This window comes from Cyprinodon tularosa, unplaced genomic scaffold (genome assembly GCF_016077235.1).
Source record: "Cyprinodon tularosa strain WSP-4 unplaced genomic scaffold, ASM1607723v1 ctg246, whole genome shotgun sequence".
Taxonomy (NCBI): domain Eukaryota; kingdom Metazoa; phylum Chordata; class Actinopteri; order Cyprinodontiformes; family Cyprinodontidae; genus Cyprinodon; species Cyprinodon tularosa.
The window spans coordinates 23296-47759 of record NW_024038913.1 but is presented as its reverse complement, the minus strand read 5'-3'; the positions used below and the strand labels follow the sequence as shown (position 1 = coordinate 47759).

At 38.5% G+C, this 24464-nt stretch overlaps 2 protein-coding genes and 1 long non-coding RNA gene across 16 annotated transcripts in view; 2 read left to right on the top strand and 1 right to left on the bottom strand.

Annotated features, from left to right (window-relative positions):
* The first annotated feature begins 3755 nt into the window (after positions 1-3755).
* Positions 3756-6393, top strand: LOC119785270 (transmembrane emp24 domain-containing protein 1-like). The gene is made up of 4 exons (XM_038287818.1): positions 3756-4119; positions 4996-5093; positions 5317-5503; positions 5585-6393. The coding sequence occupies exons 1-4, from the start codon at positions 3952-3954 to the stop codon at positions 5801-5803; spliced, it is 672 nt and encodes a 223-aa protein (XP_038143746.1). The 5' UTR covers positions 3756-3951; the 3' UTR covers positions 5804-6393.
* A 609-nt stretch (positions 6394-7002) lies between these two features.
* Positions 7003-24464, bottom strand: part of dnm2a (dynamin 2a) — a 32690-nt gene continuing 15228 nt past the window's right edge. For 2 of the 14 annotated variants that reach the window (XM_038287908.1, XM_038287907.1), the window contains exons 11-22: positions 23562-23648; positions 21373-21443; positions 20579-20632; positions 19296-19347; positions 18232-18264; positions 15155-15265; positions 13088-13197; positions 12857-12968; positions 12428-12592; positions 11641-11864; positions 11291-11548; positions 7003-7188 (exon numbers count right to left, since the gene is read on the bottom strand). In XM_038287908.1, coding sequence (XP_038143836.1) covers positions 7152-7188; positions 11291-11548; positions 11641-11864; positions 12428-12592; positions 12857-12968; positions 13088-13197; positions 15155-15265; positions 18232-18264; positions 19296-19347; positions 20579-20632; positions 21373-21443; positions 23562-23648 — 1314 coding nt within the window. In that variant the 3' untranslated portion in view covers positions 7003-7151. Of the gene's footprint in view, positions 7189-10318; positions 11009-11290; positions 11549-11640; positions 11865-12427; positions 12593-12856; positions 12969-13087; positions 13198-15154; positions 15266-18231; positions 18265-18467; positions 18480-19295; positions 19348-20578; positions 20633-21372; positions 21444-23561; positions 23649-24464 lie in introns of those variants that run through there. The other 12 variants (XM_038287913.1, XM_038287912.1, XM_038287919.1 and 9 more) reach the window with 8 other exon arrangements.
* On the top strand, positions 14364-15419 carry LOC119785327. The gene is made up of 2 exons (XR_005281028.1): positions 14364-14583; positions 14873-15419. It is a non-coding gene; the product is annotated as an uncharacterized LOC119785327 (long non-coding RNA).

The following is a 24464-nucleotide window of genomic DNA, read 5'->3' as shown; positions in this document are numbered from 1 at the left end:
TAGGCCACAACCTGACACCTTGAAAACAAACAAACAAACAAAAAAACTGTAAATCTAAACTGTTCCCCTTTTCTGACCTCACTGATTTCTAATAAGCCCTGAAAAACCATCAATTACAGAACATAAGCTTTTGCATTTATACGATACAAGCCTTTATTTCATGTTAGTAAAAAAATATTTATTATATTTTTTTCCTTTGTTTGTTATACATATGTGTGGCTCTTTACCTTTATTACAATCAGTAGATGCTTACTGGTAAAACTTAATAGTAAATACACAGCAAATGAAACATACCTCGAGCAATTATTATTTGCCTCTGTAAACAAAAATGTATGCCTTCAGTTGTGTTTCACCCAATATATTGATTGATTGAAATTGAAAGATTCTTCTAGTAGCTCTTGGAAATCTTGATCCTTTCAGCAGCTGCTGCTTTAATGCAAACACTGTACTGTTTTTTTTTTTTTTCAGCTTTTATTGTCATTACACTGTCACAAGAACCGAGCAATGAAATGAACACTCTGCATTTAACCGATCCCCTTGAGGAGCAGCGGGCCGCCATCATGGGGCGCCTGGGGAACAGGGTAGGGTTAGGGATCTTTGCTCAGGGACCCAGAGTGGCAGTCAGTGGGAGTGGGGCTTGATCTCAGAACCTCAGGACTCCTGTTGTGATGAAGACAGAGTTGAGCACGGTATGCAAAGCTCTAAGTTAACTAGTTGGTTCCTACCCTTACTAATGGTCATGGAATCTGAATGATGACAGAAAGAAGGAGATCCCAGATATGAACGGTTGAGATGAGCTTTTTCCCCTGGGTGGCTGGGAATTCCCTTACAGATGGGGTGAGGAGATCGATCAACTGGTGAGGCTTGGAGTAGAGCCTCTTCGCCTCCACACCGAGAGTAGTCAGCTGAGATGGCTCGTATATGTTTGTCAGATGCCCCCTTGAATCCTCCCTCAGAAGCATGTCCCACTAGGAAGAGGCCCAGGGGAAGACCCAGGACACGCTGGGGGGACTATGGGAGCACCTCGGGCTTCCCCCTGCAGAGCGGGTGAAGGTGTCTGGGGAGAGGGATGTCTGGGACTCTCTGCTGAGATTGCTGCCCCCGTCTTCCAGAGAAGCAGAATATGTGAAAGAACTTTAACCTGACTCAATTATTCCAGGTCTCTCACAATTGGTAAAAATACCTCCACATTATTTAGCAAAAGTAGTAAACTACCCAAAACAAAACCCCAGGTGAACAGCTTGAAACCAAAGAAATGCATGTAAACTTTTAAAACTACATAAAATAATGAACAGATTTTATTGTTATTTAGCAAGAAGGAATTATTTTTGATAATCTGGATTAACGTAGGGCTGCTCAGTGGTGCAGTGGGTAGCCTTGCAGCAAGAAGGTTCCGGGTTCGATTACTGGCCCGGGGTCTTTGCATGTTCTCCCTGTGCATGCGTGGGTTCTCTCAAGGTACTCCAGCTTCCTCCCATAGCACAAAAACATACCTGTTAGGTTAATTAGCTTTTCTAAATTCTTTGAGTGGTGTGAGTGAATGGTTGTTTGTCCTGTTTGTCTCTGTTTTGTCCTGTGATGGACTGGCAACCTGTCCAGGGTGTACCTCGCCTCTCGTCCGTAGATAGCTGGACATATAAAAAATAGAAAGAAAAAATAAAACACTATATCCTCTTACAGAGTAAATCAATATCTGAGTTTTAGTTCCAACTATCTTTGTTAAGTGTGTTAATATTTCTAGATATAAATTTATTTGCTATGTTTGAGTACCTTCCTTTGTGTTTTGTGGTAAGAAAGAAGTGGCCAGCATAGTAGAGAAGTGCAGAACAAACAGCGCCTTCTAGGGTCAAAGTAAATAATAGCCACAATAGGGTTGACATTGGAAATGAAAATTCCAATAAATAGCAGAAATATCATTCACTTCTTTCCTTTATTTAATAATTTCAATAATAATACTAATATTCATCATTATTATTGATACATGAGTATTTTCCAGCTAAATCGATTTTAATCAACACTCTTACTGGCTCGGCCTTCAAATGTTACCAGGGACACACTAATTAGATCAAAGTGTAAGAGAGAAAAACTATTTTACTGTGATGGAATATTAATCTGGGATAAAAGTGATTAATCTGCCAGGTAAGTAAAAAACAAACTTAAAAATAGCTAGAGCATTCAATTCTTTTCAAAACTAATTAGGAAAATCTTTATAAAAGGACATATATTTAAGTACTGCCTAAGCAGTATCACTGATTAAATACCTTTGTGTTTTGATTACTCTGTTGTGGTATTTCAGGCATACCTCACAGGGAAGATGGCTACCAACAGGAACCAGGAAAGTTTTACACTATAGGAAGCATATCTTAAGTGAGAACTATTAGCATCAATAACTTTATTAAATCCAGATTTAAGCAGACAACATACCGGTAGTAGCATATTGTTGTGCAACTTTAATATATTTATTGCCCACCCCAGTAAGGGCGGTAAATATGTTGTATAACCAGATATTATTCAGACTATCATATATTGTTTGTGAACAAATGCCCTTCTGGCTGTGAGTTAGAACAACAAATGAAAGTGTGAATCGAGCTCAATTCATGGCCAAACAGATCATTCTGCAAATACATGGAATAAATTCACCAAAAATAGAAGATCTTATTAACAAAAATCCTTCAGCTCTTAGTCAAACATATTTCAGTATAAAAAAAAGCATTTTCAGTTAAAAAAAGAAATGAAATATCATTTACTTTTTTAATTTAAAATTTTACATCAATTTTGTAGCTCCAGAGTAGCCTACTTTCCGTTGGGCATTTTTGGGACCCAAAACAAAAAGTCTGGACACCCCTGTTTTAGAATCAATGTAGGTTTGCATAAATGCAAGTTTGTACATTTTTTTGTGAGTGTGGTAAGAACAGAAACATACCATAACTCTCCTTCCTGGCCTTAGCAGCTAGATCAGCTGATGACAATCATAAGGAGACCACCTTTGGTTATTTTTACTGAAAAATTAAAATCTTAATTTAGGTAGGGCTTTCCACTTGAGAGTGTCAATGCTGCCACCTTCAGTTTTAGAGATGAACTGCTTGTTCCAGAGGCAGTTATTAGGTCCACTGTGGAAAAATAAATCACCTGATAGGGTTGGCCACAGAGGAGGCTGATGATTGGCTGAGGGCCAACCTTTAGCCCTTTAGCCTTAGCTTACCCTTTGGGCCACCTCACTGGGGCCACTAGAATGTAGGGTGCTCCAGGTAGAAGAGGCATATTGTATACTCTGATTGGACAATCCCTCATAGGTCTGGAAGGCGGGGCATTCACCAGAGCCTGTTACAGCTCTGTGCCTCCTTGCCAGCTCAACGAAGCTCTGGGGGCCACACACCACCAGGTGGGAAGCCCTCCACTTTGGGACAGAGTGCAACTTGCTATCCCTTACAGAAAAAGCTAATGAATAATAAAAAAAATAAACATTCTGTATGCTATTGTTGATGACTATGATGACTCATTAATAAATGAAACCAAAGCTAAGAAAAAAGGGAGAGTTAATTCATGTCAACTCACTGTGACCTTTTTAGTCTCCTTCTAAACAGATCTTGTCAGGTTAGTCATGCACTTTGAGCTCCATTACAATCCTGTTTATTTCAGTTGCACTGGAAAAAAAAAAGAGACTCCTACATAATGAGTAATGAATAGGGAAAAACTAAAACATTGTTTTCATGTCTTTTATTGCACTGCACTCACACGTGTGAGTGTGAAGTCCAGAACGCAGAGCTTCTGATCCACAGATAGCGGCTCCACTGACTCACCTTTGACTCAGGAAAGTATTTTTCAACCAGTGGAGTATGTCAGGAAGCGATTACACACATTCAGAGAGTTTGGCCCACTGTGCATTTTTTACATGGGAAAAATTACCAAGGGTTTGTGAAAGAGGAACTGTAATCACTCGACTTGTTTATTATGCCTGCGTCTGTACAGCTCTGTCTGATGGGATGTATGACTCTGACTGTGGGGCTGGCTTTGGGGCCAAACCAGAACATGGAGTTTACGTTCATGTTACCTGCTGGCAGCACTGAGTGCTTTTACCAAACAACCGTGACAAGTGACACCATGGAAGTGGAATACCAGGTAAAAACAACGCAAAAACTTTGGAGCGTCTTTGTTTGTGCTTGAATGTTTTGTTTCAGACTTCTTTTTTTTTGCGGGCAAGACATCGAGTGGGCGGTTTGGACTTTGGCCTTGTTATCACAGAGATAAGAGAGCCAGGGGAACGGTAACAGACACATGCATGATAATAAGGCAGGATGGAAATCCAACCCTGCAGTGACAGAGAGGCTAGTTATATGATCCAGCTGAAAATAGGAAGCAAACATTACCTATTCTTCACTTCCAAAAATTAGGGCAGTCTTTCACATTTTTATGCACAAAAAGCTCTTAAATTTGTTTAGGGAAACAAAGATATTCTACATTTTTGTGTGTTGCCTTTAATGGGGATTTAAGCGACAAACCCCAAGCATTAAATTATTGTAGTTTTTTGGTCTTAAACATAATCAAAACAAAGCCTGAAATGAAATAACACAGCACTCCTAATTTTAGTGATGAAAAAGCATTCAGTCATTTCATGAGCTTGATATTTGCATTACTTCCCCTTTTCTTATAACCATCAGCACCATAGCCTTTGTCTAATGACACTGGAAGCTGTGTTCATTAAAAATCCACCTGTGTCCTCACAACCATTGACCAGCAGTTTGGTCCTCATTGTCCTCCAAAGTGCGGTTCTATCATGAGAAACTGTTTTATTTTCTGCAGCCGGAGCCTAATGAGTTTAACTTTACAAACTGGAAAGCCTCAGCCGCTCTGAGTTATTTGGTTTCCTATCAGGTCTTTTATTTGAATTTCAGGGTAGCAGTTATAGAGATAGCATTAGGTGAGCTTGGGCATTACATTGGAAAACTACTAAAGAAAAAACTTTTTATTCGTGACTCTTTTCTTTTTTTTCTTAAGGTGATTGCAGGATCTGGTCTGGATGTTGGGTTCGCTTTAATCTCACCCAGCGGATACCGGTTGGTCTCTGAGTTCAGGACGTCTGACGGCATCCACATGTGGGTGTTCTACATGTTTTCCTGATGATCTGAAGCTAAAGCTTCAAATTTTAAGGATCTCTACCTGCCTTCCAATGTTATGTTAAAAATGTACCTCTTTCTATAGAAAAGTGGATTTAACTGAGTGTGACAGATAAAATTCTTTTAAAGAAACTAAACGTTGTGGTTAAAATAACATCTTTCCTAGATTTTGTTCTACATAATAAAACATCTTTTCTTGCAGGGTAGATCCCACAGAATATGGAGACTACAGGTTATGCTTCGACAACAGCTTCAGCAAGATGTCAGAGAAGATGGTGTTTTTCAAAGTCATAATTAACAGCCAGAGCGAAACACCTGGAGTCCAAGAGGATTGGGCGGACTTCACTGTGTCTGACAGAATGGTGGACTACAGGCTTGAGGAAATCAGGGTGAGAAGGGGAAACTCTTCACGTCTTATATGTGGTTGTCCCATTGCATCTCACTGATGTCTTTTCATCTACCTGTTCCAGGGGAGGATGGACTCTGTGTACCGACGTCTGGAAAAGAGTCGCCAGGTGCAGACAGTCTTGCGGGCCTTTGAGGCCAGGGATCGCTACCTGTTAGAGGACAACCTGTGGCGAGTGTCCTTCTGGTCCTGCCTTAACCTGCTGGTGATAATGGGTGTAGCAGCCACTCAGATTTACACCCTGAAGCGTCTCTTTGATGGTACCAAGCGGGTCAGCACATGACAACAGAACCACTTCCTTACTTTCTACCCACACAGGACGCCCTGACAGCTGTTGATAAGCTAAAGCCAGGGAGAACTTTTTTTCTCTTGTAAATCTTTTTATACCATATAAAAGAATGATAATCTGGATCTCAATGAAGTTTTCCGATAGAGAAAACCAACAACCTGGACAGCAGAAGATATGGCTGCCTAAATCACTGACTGTAAAATGTCGTCACACTGCATTTCAGAGGTTTACATTTGGTTCCTTTTGCACACCTAGTCCAAACTTTTGGACTTTAGTTTCCAAATGAAATGTGAAATCTACTTTAAGCTGAAAAAATAAATCTGAATGACTGCCTTTGACTCTCTGAGACAGTCGTGGTCCATCCTGGATTAATCACAGAGTGGGAATATTTAAAGCTACAACTTCCAATTAATAGGCTCATGTTAGGTTATGAACAGCCGGCAACAAGCTTGTGTGGTTTACCATTAGAGGTGATCAGTGATTGCCTAAAATAGTCCCCTCTATTCTGTAAGTCCCGTTGATAGGCAATTATGTTTGTTTTATTCCATCTGATCTAGTAATTAAATTGAATTAAAAAAACTGAATTGCTGGTTTAAATTTTTCAACTTTTACTTTAAGCAATTATCCTAATTGAAATGAAAACCCCAGTAATATGTCACTTTCTATACAGTGAATGCATGAGTTTCACTTTTAGTACTGAAACGGATGAGAGATGCAGGTAGACGCAGATATATGGAGTTTCTACGATTATAAGAACACGCAATCATGAAAATCTTTGTGCACAGACATTTAGAAATATTGTCAGCAGCCAAAATTGTTCTCAATAATTTTATTTTATAAACATAATTTACAGTCTCACTGAATCATTCCAAACCTTTATTACGAGTCAATAGCCACCCTCACTGGTTAATTTGATCTAAATGCAAAACAAAAAATGTTCTAACAAAGTCTAAAAAAAAAAAAAAAAAAAAAGCAACAACAAAAAAAAAACCCTGATTACACACAGAGGATCGTGAGTGGTCACAAAGATAAAAGCTACTTTATGTAAATGCAAGCCCTGTTTTACATTTTAGTATTTAGTAACAACGCTTAAATTCTGCTAATTTTCTATAAATGTAACAGCCTTTCTCTTGGAAAGTTTTCTTGATCATCAACTCCTTTAGAAAAATGTTAAATGTGTAGCCTTTGTAAAGGCTTAAAGTCATCTTTGGGTGTTTTAAAACATTGACTACACCTTGTGATGCAGATTTGTGTTTTGGAAGAAAAGCATAAAAAAGGTGCAGCTCCTCTGTGTCTCCATTACCAAAGCATCTGTTCAAGCATCCCATCTGCTGGTTTGAAGTCACCACTGTTTTCCACGGGGAGCCGGAGGAGGGCGCCTGTTCAGGAACAATCAGTCACTGTTAGTGTTGACCTTGTGAAATGCAGCATAGTATGGTGTTTGCAGATCAGCTTTGCCGCAATCTGATTTTTTAAAAATAATAAATTATATAAAATAAAATTCATGGTTTGTCATTTTTAAGAATTAGGACTGCTGGAAAAGGCTGAACATGAACATTTGGAAAATTTAAGGAATAATATGTAACCTACACCCTTAAAAATGGTGGTAGATGAACTTCTTGAAACTAACTAGGATTCTTGCTGCCAAAAATTAGATCTAGTAATTATTTTTAGAAATTATATTTTTACATGGCAGCAATGCTAGTAGGAGGAAAGCGACAGAAACCCAAAAGACCACAAACATGCAGGTGCAGGCAGCCTAGTGTGCAACTAAATAAGCAAGTGAAAAAGTGTGCTCAAGATGACAGCAGTTTAGAGGTTAAACATTGAGATAATTTTTCTAATTTAAAAAAAAGCATGCTGGTTATAGAGCTTTCCTCCTAAAATCCAAGTACCATTGGGTCTTCCACACATTCTTCTCTATACCTTATTAAAATATTGATTTAAAGCAGTGGAAACATTTAATAAAACAGAGTAAATTACCTACATTTATTTTAAAATGGAAACCAGAACCAGAAAAGAAAACAGATATTTGAATAAATGAGGACAAAGCATAGGCCAATAAATGACTGAGCACTGTGGTAATGCCAAGATGAAGCTAGGTTATTCAGTGAAGCATGGTGGCTCAGACACCATATGGGAAGGTTTTCACTCTGGTTCCCAGTACATTTACGGCATGCATGGATCATGGATCACTTTATAGATTAAACTAGATGAGAGGTTATGGATTCTTATGGGTGTTTTAATGAAGATAAACTAAACACACCGGTAAGCAAGCAGCATCTGATGTAGTCAGACAAGAACAACATTATACCAATAAAAATAAACACTGATAGGGACACGAGACATGCAGAATCTGAGGCAAACCCAAGAAATTCGGAGGAGCTTAGGAGAAACGACCAATCATCATTGGTGGTAAAAGCTTTACAGATGCAAGGAGGTGGTGGACAAATTACAACCCACGAAAAAGTTCTTAGAAACAAAAAATTTAACCACACATTAGTTCAGCGGTTCACAAGAAAGATTAATCCAGTATATTTGATCAGGTTCTACAGTAAATGTTTGAGTTTGTCAACAGAAAGGCAGACAGCCGAGTGCATAATGTGGATTAAGGTTTTTCTTGTGTTTATTTTTTTGGAGTAGACCTAAACATATTAAAAACAAACACTAAATTAATTCTTGTAAGCCTTGCTATTATTCTGAATGCATTTGTATGCAACAATAAAATAACTCATGTCCAAAATAATGTTGCAACATCTGTTAATACTGCAACAAATAAAAGCAAACCTAAAACTGGAATGCAAAGTATATCTTATCGTTTAATTAGGGCAACAGCAAACTAATAAAGGTTCTCTAAACTATGAAAGCCAGAAACAGGGAATAGTTGATCACACAGGACACAAGAAGACACCAACCACCAAAAACAGTCCCTTTATTGTACACACCTCTTTATTGACTTTTCTTTCTCAATCAGGTCATGATGTTTATTAAAAATGCTTGAATTACTACAGAGGCACTTCATAAGGGTTTGCAAAAAAAGAAAAAGAAAGATGTTTTAGGGATCATTTCCGACCCCATTCATACAGATTTAGAGAGGAGGGAAAGAGGAAGTAGGGATGATACTGTACATAAACACAGGACTCCCACATTTACAGTCTAATCATGGACAAGCTGGAGTGACAGGCATTCAGGAGGTAAACCACAAAGTGGTCTGTTTAAAACAATAGCAATATTCTGCAGATTGAACATTGATTTATTTTGGTTTTGAAGCTCTGTCACAGAAAGCAAGACCAGGATAAATGCAAGGGAAAAAAAACAGAGACCACAAAAATACCCAGTCTGTCTACAGAGTAATGTGAGATTTCCTAAGTATTTTGTTTTCTCTGTGTTCTAGGAATCTTCTCTAGATAAGATCTGCATTTATACACTGAAACCCACCACCAACGATCAAAGGAAACCTAAGCAGCCCATTATCACTCCCAACTTTAATCATTTCCCCCAAAACGTTAAGATCCAGAAAATATATATATATATATATATACATATATACATATATACATATATACATATATACATATATACATATACATATATATATATATATATATATATATATATATATATATATATATATATATATATATATACATACATATATACATATACATATATATAAATTAAGAACAAACCCTTAAAAAGTAATCAGATATTTATCAGCATATAATCACAGCTGGTTTTGTCAAGATCAGGACTATTCCCAACAAATTCTGAAACCCAATCCCTGCAGCAGAATTCAAACAAACGGGCAAAAAGCTAAGGAGCTGAATAAGAAAGAAGCTGTACGAAGCTATTAGAGGAACCACAATCCATGAAAAAACAAAAGGCCCAGGCTATAAATAATATATGACCTGGAAAAATCATTTTCTCAACACTGAGGTTAAAAATCCATGAAATGACAATGTTAGACCTTTATGTAAAATGAAGACTTGCGTGTCCTTTTTACATTTCCTGGTTTGATTATGCCTAACAGCATGTCTTTATTCCATGAACTCTGTGAGAAAATGAGACATGAGTAATCTCTTCAGTAAAGGCTAGCTATTTACAATAAATCTGATGTATGGAAAAAGTAGAACTGATAACTATAAGAATAATAACAGTTCTTAAGGGGGGAAAACAAAATATTCCTGCTCTGTAACTCGGATCTGATCGACACCCTGCAGCACAAAATCCAATCCTCTTTAAGAGAAATCTAACATTTTTAAATCAGCAAACCAGGAATTAAATCAAACTCCAATACTGAAAACCTCCCCAGGACTGAGGCGAAACTGAAAGGATTATTTCCCAACACCTTTGAAAGCGCATAAACTCTTCTGCCTGCTTTTCTCTCCCTCTCCTGAGGGTGTGTGCATAGTGTTCTGGCATCCCTGTTATGAGTGGCTTATAAGGCTCAGTAGATAGAAGTGCTTGGATTGACAAAGTCAATTCTGTTGACATCTTTTCAGTATGGAAGTATAACTAAACAAAGGCAGAAAGATTATGAATCTCTTGCAGTCAAAGTGTAATTTAAAGCTACATTTTAATACTCATTAAGTACAGCCAATCAAAACAAGAAAGAACAAATTATATATAACCGATACCACCAAAAGTGTCATATTCAACTATTGTTTTCAGTATGAAATGAGTTGGGAAACCAGTAAAACATTAGAAAAACTTGAAGTATGTATTCTATACACAGACTGTCTGGGCCTAAATTCAAGGGAAGGGGCGGAGAGAGGAGGAGAGACACCCTGTTTCAGTTAATATTTTTATTTTATAGATGTAACAAAATGGGACATTAAAAAAATCATGACTGTTAGAGCCTTTGATGAGTTTTAGTTTGTAATACATGGCTGATAAATGTGGAATAAACTGATGAAGGGCTGTTTTATTTCTATGCACATATATTAGCAGCTTATTAACACTGCTTGAATACACCTATCCAATGCTATGCAATGGAATATACACATTGCTTTAAGCTGACCCCTCCTCTCAAGGCCCCCGGTCCCAAACCAAGAGTGCGCAGACACACATCCAGAACAAAAAAACAACAACAAAACAGACATGCTAGGTTGGGTTTGGCCACAGGTCTAGTCTAGCAGGGAAGGCTCTGCAGGACGAATAATGGTGGGCCGGTTAGATGGAGCACCAGGGGGTCTTCGACTGCAAAGAGGAGAGAAGATACAGAAAAGGTGTGAGACGTGCCCACAAAGAACCACAGATGAAACCAAACATCCCAAAGAGAAAAGAGAGCAGAGGTAGAGATGGAGAGGAGGAGAAAACCGATGATAAGAAAAAAAGAATAAGTTAAAAAAATGTTTAAGACTGGTAGGAATGAGGGAAAGGGGATAATACTGGATGGCTCCATCTTTATGATTATATATTGACCCTTAAATGTGAAAAAAAAAAAATCATTGGTTATTTTGCTTTAAACTAAATTCGTACCTGGGTACGCCGGGTGGGATACGGGCTGGCCGGGAGGGGATCTGTGGTGGAGCGCTGAACGGATCCTGACTGCTGTTGAAAGCATTAGCGGGTGGAGCTGGGCGAGAGGGGATGGGGGGGGCACCAAATGCTGGGGAGGTGCTAAAGGCAGGGGAAGGGTTTATAGGTGGTGGAGGTCCTGGAGTTGGGCCCCGGACAGCAGGTGGACGGCTGGGGGGCTGGGACGCTGCAGGGGTCGGTCTTCGCTGAGGAGTTGGGCTACAACAGATATTTAAAATCATTCGCTGATGCCTAAAATAAAATCAACATTTCATTTTAACATTTAAAGGAAAACTAAACTCCCTCCCTACCTGGAATCCTGGAGCCAATTATCGTTTACAGGTGGAGGAACTGGCGTGGAGATGGTGTTGGTGGTGATGTCGCCTATGATGTGCAGTGCTTCCTTCAGCGCATGATACATGCGCAGCATTTCGTCCCTGCGCTGGGCCTGGTCAGCAGACTCCTCCATGAGGCTGTTCTGGTCCCCGGAGGAGTAAAGATAAGCCAGCAGCTCCGAGTGGATAAAATCTTTAGCCTGGAAGGGATCAAATTCAGTCACAATGACAAAAACTACATATAGTGAAGCAGTAGTAGCCAAAACAGATGCATTTATTTTATCAGCTGAAAGAATTAAGGATATAAAGCAGTAATAATAATTTTAAAAAGACACAGTACATAATGTGTAATCTCACTGGAATAGAAAACATTAATGAATGTCTTACAGGTGCTATTAGCATTTTATTTTTTAGCAGTAACATTTATTAAGTGTCAGAATAAACAACAAAACCTTCTATCTTAAGAAAAGCTAATAATTGAAATCTCTTCTTTATGCTAGCTTTTAGTTTGATGTTATTCCTGATATAAAAGAGAAGTATTTGCTCCTATTGATCTAGGAAGGATGGATATATCCAGCCTGATGTCAACATTGGGTTACGAACATCAGAGTGTGGCATAACATTTTTCAACTTCAACTTTTCTTTATGCTTTAAATAAGAAAGACTAATGACTTCACACAGGTTGTATTGAGTCCATTTAAAGGACAAAATCCAAACCCAAGGTAAATGTTCTTGGCCTGCAGGTGCTAAAGCCTCCACTCACGTTGTTGATCATGAGATGCATGATGGTTTTGGGCACAAGATCTCTGATTGATTTGTTGATGATGCCGATGTACGAGTCCACCAGGTTACGAATGGTCTCCACCTGCCGCTCCAACTGGGGATCCATTGAGAAGGTGTCTGCAGGTGCGGCCTCTTCATTCTCCACCTTCCACAAAAACATCACATCATACCAGAACCAAGAGGTTCACATTGTTCCAAGCTTTATTAAGGCACTATAAATGGAGGCAAACCACCTTAAAAAAACAGATTCTTTTATTTTGGTTTATTTCGGCTTATTTGTTTTATGCATTTATAGCCAACAGAATCTGAGCATAATGTGTAAAAAAAAATAAAAATAAATAAATAAAAAGAAGAAATTTGCCTATTTACCAACTCAGAAGACAAATCCTGCAAAATCAATTTGTCATACCTGGTCTTTCTCAGGATAAACTCCTGCCCTGAGGAAGGAAGCTTTCCAGCTGTCTACATCTTCTTGAGAATCACAGGCCAGATCTATCTGTCGTAGATCTTTGTAGACGTTCCTGTTAAGATAATCGACAAAATTCTGATTTACTGAGACCTTGAAGCAACATATAACTGAACAAAACCCAACAAAATAAAATCAAAGTGCATCAGCTGGAGTTTACTGGAGAACACTGACCTCTGTTCAGTGTTAAAGATGGCAAAGATGTGCTTTGTGGACATAAAGCCTTTCTCCACATCTCTGATCTTCAGGTTGTCTAAAGGCAACATGTACTTCTTCTCTTTTTCCTTAAATAAATCACATAAAACTTCATTAAAGATGCTATAAAACATAAAACATTTTAATCCATACATAATAACTACTTATATATGCTTAATGTTCTTAATCTATAAGATAATTGGATAAAAAATAAATGTATTAATCTCTTTCTCTTTTTAAACCTTTTATTTAATTTTTTTTCTTTTTAAGAATAAATTAGCAGAAGAAATATCTAAATAAAGTCTCTTAATGCTTAAAATGTTTTCATTCAATACATTTTGGATTTTCAAAAACAAAGCACAGACACGTGAGGAGATCAGTATTTGGACAAACCGTTCTGTCAGTCAGAGGGGGTCACTACTGGAACAGCCTCCCAACAAACATCAGGGAATGTCCCACTTATTGCACATTTAAAAGTTTCTTAAAAGTTCCCAGTCATGCACTTACTAATTTTATTGTTGTAATGTCATTGTCTCAACGTGTGTCTATGTGTTTTGACTGATATTGTATTATGTGATCTTGTGTTGTTTTGTCTTCCTGCCTCAGGACGACAGATGTAAATTAGCAACTATGCTATAATCTGGCTCATTTACAATCTGTACAGAAGTATAAGATTGTTCATTAATGTGCTCTGTCCTGATAAAATAAATAAAATTTAAATGTGGACGCTCACTTTTTCTAAAGGGAAAAAATTAAGCATTTCCTCAGTAATGACCACCCCCAGACTTGTGAGATGGGGAAATCGTAATCAAGATGATGAGGAGGAAGAAAAGTAGGAGTTTCTAGAGGGACTGGTTGGGGTGCTGAATAGAGACATCTGGAAGCATTTACATCTGCACTTACAGAGTGGCACAGGACTAAAAGTTACATCACTCAAAGATCTGCACAATTCCACTCCTTGATCCCACATCCACCCACACACACACACACACACACACACAAACACACACAAACACACACAGAGCAGAGTAAATCCTCAGCTTCATGATGGAACCAAACTCACATGTGGAGGAAAGAACAGGACAAAGAGAAAACTAAGTGTGGTCATAAAGACACTTGTACAGATGAGGTCAACTTCCCAAACAGCCGGCGGGAGTCGTGCAGGCCAGCGCCTACACACTTGTACACACAATCGCCCCCTCCCCTCCAGCCCCCGTAACCCAGTACGATTTCCTGCAAATTCCAAAGTCAGATCCCGGCTGGAACATTTCAGCTTGACTGCCACGTCAGTTTGCCTACACTTTTCCTACCCCTCTTATTCTCTTAGCTTTTTCAGAAAAGGCAGCGAAAGTGAGAGAAAACCAACACCGAGAGAATGCGGTTTTTCTTTTCTAATTTGCATCAGACTTTTTTAGGTTTCTTTTCTTAATCGAAAAAAGAACAACAACAGAGGCCTGAGAGAGAGAGACCGAGTGGTGAGTAACAATCCCAAACTATTCATTTTGATCAGAAAATCATTTGAGACAAATACTTTACAAATTACCTGTCTAATATTTCAGTTCCTTTATCTGTAAACGCTCTAAAATTAGCATTTTTTAACCGAAGAAACTGTTTTTACTGAGTCAGATTAAATCAATATCATGTAAATATTTTTATTTGTTTGCTTTTCACTCTAATTTATAACAATACATAACTGCCACGTACTCTGCTTTTTTATATTTACAACTTCTGGGTAATATTTAAACTGTGTCCTCTGTCCTACAGACGCAATGACCTCTGGGTCCTTCCTCCCACCCCCCCACCCAGCCTGCCCAGTGTTCAGACTACCTGTTCCTAGAGCTACAGCTGAACAGTAGTCTGCACATTGGTTAGGCTAGGCTGGGATGCACACAGCTCCTCACCTCTGATGGCGACGGCACCAAATCCTCATTAGGGATAAATTACACAAAAGCATGCTGGAGTAATTTCACGCTTTTCTGGTGTTGAACTGAGTTATACCCATTTATGTCACATTAAATAAGTCAATGGAGAACAGAGTCCTCTCACCTCCTCGTCTTTGTACCAGGACAGAGACTCGGCTGTCAGCACGAACCAGTATTCCTTGGAGCCTCCCTTCATGATGCTGATGTGGAGGGTTAGCCAGCCTTTCCTGATTACCTACACAGTGAGGGAAACGTGTGGAGGACACCAGGAGCACGGGGAGGTTGGGAATTTTAGGAAGTTGGAAGAAAGCAACAGAAACAGTCAAGCTTTTTCACTGTTAAAATTAGGACAAAAAAAAAAAAAAAAGAATTATTTGATTCAAGGATTTGACAAACACTGGAAAAATGAAGTCACTTACCTGTGCGGTTAAAGACTACTTTTGCTAACATTTTAGATCTAAATGTTAAATGTTTGGAATTTGTGATTTTAGTGGTATTCAAGACCTAACATGACATAAACCACAAAAAGGAAAGAGTGATCAAAGGATAGCAACACGTGCATCTTGGAATGGACAGCTAAATTCAAAGAAAATCCAGAATGGAACTACTGAAATGAAATAAAGGGAAATGCCCTGATTTATTCAACAGAAAATTAATCATTTCATCAGGAAAGCAAAAATGCTCTCTGGGGCATTCTCGCTCCAATTTAGGGACAAAAAACAAAAGGTCGACGGCGGCGTCAAAAGGTTAGTCAGAGAAGATATACATGAGGTGCTTGATTTCATAAGAAAGAGCTACACAGGTTAATGAACAAGCATTCAGTGTGAACAGGTTATTTAAGCCGACAACGGTTAGTTTAGATTGCAGAGAACAAATGTAAACAAATTACATTCTAGGCAGCAGAAAAGACCGAGTGAGAGAACGACTACTGATAAGACGTTAGTTAGGAAAGAAATTAGACATTTCTCTGCAGAAGACCATGTAATAGAACTTTATACTTTTCTACATTCCCTCCTGTCCAATTTAACTACAATATCAAAAAGTCAGTGTTAAAACAAGGAGCTTATATGTTAGATACGTTATAAACTCTTCCTCATGCTTTTAGTAAACAGTCCCTGTTCATGGAGGAAAGAACATGAGTGGGAGACGGTTGGAGGGAAAACCCTTTCACTAAGCTTCAAAGGGCCGATGTCGATATGGGAGAGGAGGAAAGAGAGTTCTACGAATCACCATTTCCTTTGTTATTTTACAGTCATCTGGTTTATGACATGAGAGGGAGTCACAGATGCTGTTTCCCTTTCCATATTATTTAGACAAAATGTTCTGCATTAATATGGGTTAGTTGAAGCTGACAGACGACATCTGAGATCAACAACAAAAATATCATATAGAACACATATATGCCGGATATAAAAGGTCTATTATTCCCTGTTAAAATGCCACGTTTATGAAATGTGAAAAAAAATTGTAAAAACAATTTTAGTCTTTTTTCACTTTTATTTTTATCTATGATTTGAAAAATTAAATACAAGAAATGTACATCATTTGTTGAAGGTTGCAATGTTGCTGTATAAGGAAGAAGAGCTTCATAACTGGGCCCAAAACTAAACTGGGGTCAAGCAGGAGCCAGTGCCCACCGGCTATCATTTCATCACCATCAATTGCTTTATCTGAAAATTGCATAGTTGGCTCAATCAGTAAAACCCAGGGTCTGCTGAGAGCTTACAAATGTTAACATAAGGTATCAGTCAGGATACGTGCAAAAAAGATAGTGATCAGCCATGAGATAAAAGTTGTAACTTTATAAGAAAAAAATACAAACCCACATAAATTCTACAAAAAACTAAGTTTCCTTAAAGCAGGTGGGATGATGAGTTACCGTTCAAAAAAAATAAAATCAGTGTTTAACCTTTTCCTCATAATCCAAATAAGTGAAAGAATTTAGTGCAAAGACACCACTGCACATCACCAAACCCATAGTCGGGCAAGGTGGTGGCAGCGTCATGCTCTGAGTCCTTTTTTTTTTTTTTTTTTGCCCCTTTCACTGCAATTGTTGCCTTAGCTGTGGTTATGAACACTTCCAAACAGTGTGAAGTAAGTAGAAAACTTTCAGGCTTTGGGTGAAAGTAACTTCATTAGAGAATGAATTTTCAAAAAAATGTGTTAGTTACTGGCAGCTACTTTCTTCTTGGAGAGCTGTTTTTATCAGAATCAAAATAAATCTGATGAGAAACCCGTGGGGTAATAAGAACATGATACGAGATGATCTGATAAACCAGGAAGATTTTAGCAAGGTGATCGGAAAGTTAAGAAGCGCTGTGCTTATAAACTAAATCAGCATAAGCTAATCTGTGTAGGTGTGTGTTTTTATAAGTCATCAACATAATAAAATTTTTGTTTGTTTCATTGAGTCTAAATAGAAATATGGTTCATCGCAGGTGGAAACGGTTCTGAAAAGATTTGTTACTCTAATCTTTTTCCATTACAAAAACGTGGCATTTTAACAGGGCTGTGTGGACTCTTTATATCCAGTCTGAACAAAAACGAAGCTTGCCTTGATAAGACTTCAGGAAATAAAACAATGAAAGTTAACAACGATTTATCTGTTCAGTCATTAGCATACAGCCCAAAGCCGTGACCAGTCACCAGATTCAATAAAGGGAATCAGTGCATAAGATAAGAGATTATAATCACACAATTTTGTTAGATAAACATTATTTTAGAAATTTTAAAAGAAAACCAATCAAAAGACTTGTTTTTCAAATCAAAGAATACACTTTTAGGTATGCTGCTGATTTGATTGGTCCCGCTCCTCCCGTTATTCCCCAGAGGCCTTCAGGACGGTTCTCACAAGGCAAACATTTGGATCACCATGCATGAGGCAGCAGCAGAGGTAAAAACCCAGTGGCAGAGGAACTGACACCTCCACAATTACAGGTGGTAGGCTTCTTCATCATCTCTCTCGTGTCGCAGGAATGTACTGTGCCACCATGTTCTGATGGCACAATAAATTAAATCATTTTTTAAATGTGCACAATAAAAACTATGTTAGTAGAATTACTGGCAATTACTGCCTCCTTTGATAAAGATTATAAGTTTAAAAAGTCAAGTCAAGTGTTAGTGACAGCCCAAATTACTGGCAACTGTACACCGATGTTGTAATTACAATTAATGACACTGTTGTAATCCTGAAGACTCTACCTTTTCTTCCTTGACCTCTCCTAGCCCGACAAGCTGCAGAGGGGGGGAAGACATTTTATTAAAGTGAAGGTATTGCCTTTATTTGACACAGGAGCTAACATTCACCCGCGGATCTCCGAGGAGTTTATGTTCAACACTAACTGAACTGGCTGACCTTTACGGATACGGCCTCAGTTCTTCTGCATGGCCTACCCCTGCTGCCCCCGGCAGGGTGTGGTTTAATGTGAGGTACTTACCAGAATCTCACCCTGCAGTAACAGGAAGGGAAGTGGGGTTAAAGCCAAGGGGTAGTTTTAATATAAACAAAAATCAAAGCAAAAGAGAAAACAATAATAGCCAAGATGGAGGACAGTTTGAGTTGTGTAGAAGAATGGTGGAATAAATAGGAAGAAGTAAAATGAACAAACAGGAAGAGTAAAAGAGAGAAGGAAAGGTAGTTTAAGGGAGCAATAAAGGAGAAAACAGGGAATCCGAGAAGCAGAGAGAAAACAGATGAAAACACAGAGAGAGAGGGGGGGGGGGGGGGGGGGGGGGGGCAAAGTATTACATGCAATTAAAATTACTTCAAGGTATATCACAATTCGGTTATGTCACATTTATTGCTCAGATGATTGTTGTGATATCCATGCACATCTTCAAATTCTAATCAGCACCAAGATGCTTGGGAGTTAATAGAAAGGCAAAACAATCAACATAATTCAGTTATTCATTATTGATGTGCCAATACAACATGCACAGATAACATGCAGGAAACAAATGGCAGTCCTGAAGAGATGAGCTCTTGCCAAAAAGCAGGGAATGGGGTCTTCCTTATAATCATTAACACAGCTCTCCCTTTAAACAATCATTGTCAAAAGGGCTGCATTCAAACAACAAATTCACCATATATACAGTATGAGAAATAGCATTTTTAGAACGCTAAATAGATAAACATTAGACCTACAAAAGAAGGATGTCACCAGAGGAAGACATAAGATTACTGGCTGAGGATTGATAATTTGATTAATAGGCTCATCTGAGACAGACTATTGAACCTGGATGGATGAGGAGATGATAGAACATACCTGGTTGGGTACTGCTCTCTTCTTGTTCGTAGCAATGTTCCTCTGCTGAGCACTGTGTACAAAAAGAAAGGCAGCAGATAAATACCAAAGAACTTGGCAGAAACATTTTTACAGTATTTTTAATGCGTTGATCACTTCCTATTGATTTTATTCCTCTGATTTTCAGTTTTATAAAAGGAATCAGGTCAGATTTAAAATGTGTCAACTAAATCCATCACCACAAAAACTCAAAGTTAAAGAGATTTAAGAGAAAAGGTTTAAATGCTGGGGCACTCTTTAAATTACAACATCATTGAAAAGTTCACTTATTTCAATTGTTGACCTCTGATAAAGTGAAATAATTCTAGCATTTACTCTCTTATTTCTGATGATTATGGCTCACAGTGGTTGTGTTTCATAGAGAAGGCCAGACAGTAGACGGTAACCAAGTCACAAAAAGCTGTTGCTAAAGTAGCAACATATATACTGAAAGTTGAGTGGAAGGAATAAGTTCGGCAAGAAAGGATCTGCAAACAAATGCAGCCTTAGGATGCTAATTATGAAAAATGCAAATCATCACAATTGCACTATTTCTATCAAATAAGTAAAACAACCAGAAGTGCATGTGAATACGTTTGTTCATGCAATAAAAAGAACTTGGCAGTGACAGCTACATGATACATCGGTGTTTCTGCCACAGCACTAGAGGGCGCCAACATCCTCCAACTACGTCTGCTCTTCTTTGTCTTTTTACTAGTCGGTAAGATTATTTCTAGATCACGTGACCGGATTCATGTCGAAAAAAAGAGTTTTTTATAAATTGCAGTGTTTCCATTTAGCAAATTTATTGTCGTAGTTACAATTTGCACAACTTGATGGTTAATAGAAACTAGCGCTAGTGAGGACACTAGGGTTATGATCCCCCGTGATGCATCAGCCAAATCTTCAACCATGGGCTTTTATAGCTTGTTTTGGAGATGCTGATTTCCTTTGCTTCTGTTGACACAGCTAAAAGTACAGATAATTGATGACCACGTTATCACTGAGAAAACTGGACTGACCATAACCCACCAAGAATTGCTAATAATAAGATGTATACCTTTCACCAAACCCACCATTTCTGTTTTCTAAGTTATTATGAAGGACCAAAAACATCTACTTTTATAGCTCTTATATATAACCGGACTTTTTTTTTTATGTGCAATAAACCATAAAATTACAGAAATAAATTCACTTTTCAATGATATTTTGTCGACATGCTATTGTGGAACAAACCAAACGCTCCATCTTTCCCGTTTGCCCACCTGTTGTTGCCGTACCCTGGGGAGCTACCATCATCCAGCCTTCTGTAGTCAAGACTGAAAGTGATGTCATGAGAACCATTAAAACGCTCCTGCCGATGCAATAAGGCAATTCCCTTGCCATGCAGAGCCAAAATGTTAACCCTGACACATGCTCCCAAAGGGACTTTTTGTTACTTTGTCAAAAAAGAAAAAAAATCCACACTGCAGAGGCGCTCCTCTCAACTATAAATGACTGTTACTGCAGCACTAGGAAGCACATGAAACCACCCGCAAACTCTAGATTGCTTTGAGATAAACCGCAGAGAACATGAACACTTTGCTGTGTGCAAATTAGCTTCCAGAGCAGAGTAGCAACAGATAGAAATCGCGAGCACTGTTCTTTCCTTGAGTACAACAGCATGCTGCAAATAGGAAAAGTTTTTTTTTTTTTTTTACGTTTTTTCAAGCAAAACACACATGATGATGACTGATATATGGGGTAAGGTGGGATTTTTTTCATGCAGGTGTAAAGAACCTCACAAAAAACATGAAAGTTTGATCAACGGATGGATGTTGATTATTGCGGCAGTCACCTCCCCCACAGGGAGACACCAGCTCTGATGTGGCAGAATGACTAAATAACAAGCTAACAGATACCGTTGTATCAGAGTTTCTCAACATGTGTCATTTAGATTAATCAGTCATTATTTTAGATTACTCTCATCTAAAAATGCAGCACAACAGGTATTCAGTAAGACAGAGGTCACAGCACCAAGCTACACAATACACCTAGAATAAGAAGGATGGTTACATACTTTGCAAAGCCTATGAAGTCCTCATGGTTGGTGTTTATGTAGGACAGCTCTATGTCAATAAGCAGCAGAACCTATAAGAGAAACAACAATGTTAAGATGGAGGATTTACTTAAACCATGCAAAGACAAATGAGAAAGTGAAAAGTGTCACATTGATATAACACCAAACCAATCGTAATTCAGCCTCTAAAAGTGACAATATCAAGGCTGCTAGCAGTACCGCTGAGGTTGAATTGAGAAACCCTTATTACTCAAAGGTTTCTGTTTATAAACCCTGTATTTTACCAAGTTCCTGACCAACAGCAGCGTTATCCACTTCCTCAACTCCTGTCAGGGCATATTGACATGTTTTCTGAACTCACTGGGATTCTATTAATATTTTAGGATAAATCACATAACAGACAAAAAAAATGGTCTCGCATAATGTTGTGCAAATTTTCTCTATATCTTTTTTTATCATTTAAATTTTCTCTGTTAGCTTTGTTTTTTGTTTTTTTTATTGAATCGAACAGAATGGACAGTAATGGCAGATGATTATTTGTAAATAACTGCAGGTGAACAGGACCTGTGGAAGACTGAAGCTAAGAGTAAAACTGAATAGGAACCTTTTATTCTTTTACATAAATTATGCTGTTAGACTAAACGCAGGATAAAGAAAAAAGATCTGAAAGCATTACTCAACCAATCATTATCTAATATTATAAATGTTCCTACTTCTTTCCAGGGTCAAATGTTCAGACTTGTCTGTAGAGCCATTTTCAAAGTTCTCTGTACAAAATATTTAATGTACATTTAAATGAAAGCTTGGATCATCAGGGTTTTATTATCCGTAACCTAAAACAGTGATAACAATTCTACAATATTTCTGTATACAGAGATAAATAATAACAGATTTGGCATTTGTTTTGTCCATTAAAGTCAAATGATTTTTCATAGCAGTGATTCCGGAGCTTTAATCTTGGGAAAGACTGTAGGCGGGCCATTTTTAATAAATAAATCATTAGGCAGCTCTAGTAGGCATCAACCACTGATTCATAACCATAATGCTCCATCACATTCCCTGTATTGTTTAAAACACCCCAACTATAGATTGACAGAATAACCAGTTTTCAGGTTATTTCAGCTGTAGAGGAAGATGACGTTAAACAGCATTGACCATCCAGTACATGATGCAATAAATTGGCCCCAATCTCACTGATAGAAGACAAAAACACCTTCCTTCCAGCGTTAAAAAGGTTGTCATAATTTGAAACAGCATTCAGCAGCAGCCCTGTTTACCTATGGCAGGGACGTCCAAAGTCATGTCCTGCAGGTTTCTCTTCTTCAGCCTAATAATCAGCTATCAATGGAAATCAGCTGTGCTCAAGCAGGGAAACCTCTAAAACCTGCAGCACAGCGGCCCTCGAGGACATACCTGACCTATGGTAAACGCGCATATTTTCTTTTGAGTGATTCATCTGAATCAGCAAAATAAAGAGTCCTCACTAGCTGCTTCTGGAACCGTCAGTTACAGCCCAGCCTCCCGTTTGAGTCATTTTATTACGAGGCACATTATCCACCAACAGCTGCTGGTTTTTAACTGCGTCACCTCACACATGCAGTAGAAGGGGAGCTGTTGCAGAAACACAGCTTGATGGGATAATTCAGACTGATGCAGCAAAGCAAACCAGTCTAACACCTGAACAGATACCATTAGCTAATGAGGCGCTGAGATCTGGTAGTTTTCAGTAAAGACAAAGCCTCTCTTTAAAATGCTTTGTCAGGGTTGCAGTCTTTTCTAACTCTGCAGCACAGCCCGTTTCAGAGATGGTCAGCATTCTTTGGCATTTTTAGTTGCCAAGTATCTCAATAGGCTACAGTATAGCCTTAGCATTAAGGGAAGCTTTATAAAAGCTATTTTTTTCTTATGCATTCACCTTTTACTAGCGTATTTAACTCCAGCGAGAGGAGGGGCTAAGAATCTTTGACCCCATTGCAATTTGCGTCACTAACAAACAAACAAACCCCTATTTTTTTATCTTGAATTTATAAACTGTGTTTTTAAAGCTTTGGTTTAGAAGCCTAATTGGAGGAAAACATCAGGGTCTAGAATCAAGTCCAGGATCCAGAAGTGCCCTTGGGCAGCACAACTAATTGATCAAAATGACCGATGAGCCAGTAGACCATCAGATTAATAGCCTAGCAACGCACCTGATCCTTGGTCTTCCCTTCTCTTTCTCTTACATGGGTGGTAACAATCCTCTCAGTCTCCTCTCTTAGTCTTGGGTAGGAGTTGAGCTGCAAGGCAACAAAACATGTAACTGCGGCATTTAACACCAACAAACACCCACACAAACGCACAAACACACACACACTTACACATAAGCTTGACCTTATAGTAGGACTTACCAACAAGAATCAGAGAAAAACAGGAGTGAGAAGTGAGAATAAGTAGGAAAAAAAGAAAAAAGTAAAAACATTGTCAAGTGACATTTCAGAGTCACACAAATGCAGGTAACCACGATCAAACACGCAAGCACACCAAGGATCTTAAATACATGGTGGTCGTTAGAGTGTTAGAGGCCAATGTACCAACAGTCAAAGATGACCTTTAATGTTATCCTAACAACTTTATCCTAAATCGTAACATCCAGTTTAAACATGCCAATTATAGTTTGAACTGTCATCGTTAACTGAAGGTACAGATTTAAATCAACGGAAGTTAGTGGAGACTGGATGACAGGAGAGTCAGGGGTGAGGCAGAGAAAACCCAAAAGGCAGGGAACTGTTTGTTCTGCTCACTTTGCATCACAGAGCATTTCCTTCTGGGCAGTGCTCTCGTTTGTCCACAAGATGGCAGTGGCGCACTGTTACAAACGAAATGAATTGCCATGTTCTGGTATAGTTTCTTTTAACCCCACTTATCAGTTCAATTTTTTTCCACTTCAGCTGATAGAATGTCAAACTGCCGTGTGGGTCAACAAGCGTGCATCACTGAACTGAGTAGATTGGTTCTCAAATGGGCAAGGGCAAAAAAAGGGAAGCAGAGCAGGAGCTGGGGAAAGCTACGCCCGAAAGCTGATGCAAAGGTACGGATGTACGTGATGAGCTGGT

Bases quoted from the DNA above. Each gene is read 5' to 3' on its own strand.
- LOC119785270 (XM_038287818.1), top strand. From the start codon at position 3,952: ATGCCTGCGTCTGTACAGCTCTGTCTGATGGGATGTATGACTCTGACT. The intron at 4,120-4,995 runs GTAAAAACAACG...TTTTTTCTTAAG, and splicing joins CCATGGAAGTGGAATACCAG to GTGATTGCAGGATCTGGTCT. The intron at 5,094-5,316 runs GTGGGTGTTCTA...CTTTTCTTGCAG, and splicing joins ACGTCTGACGGCATCCACAT to GGTAGATCCCACAGAATATG.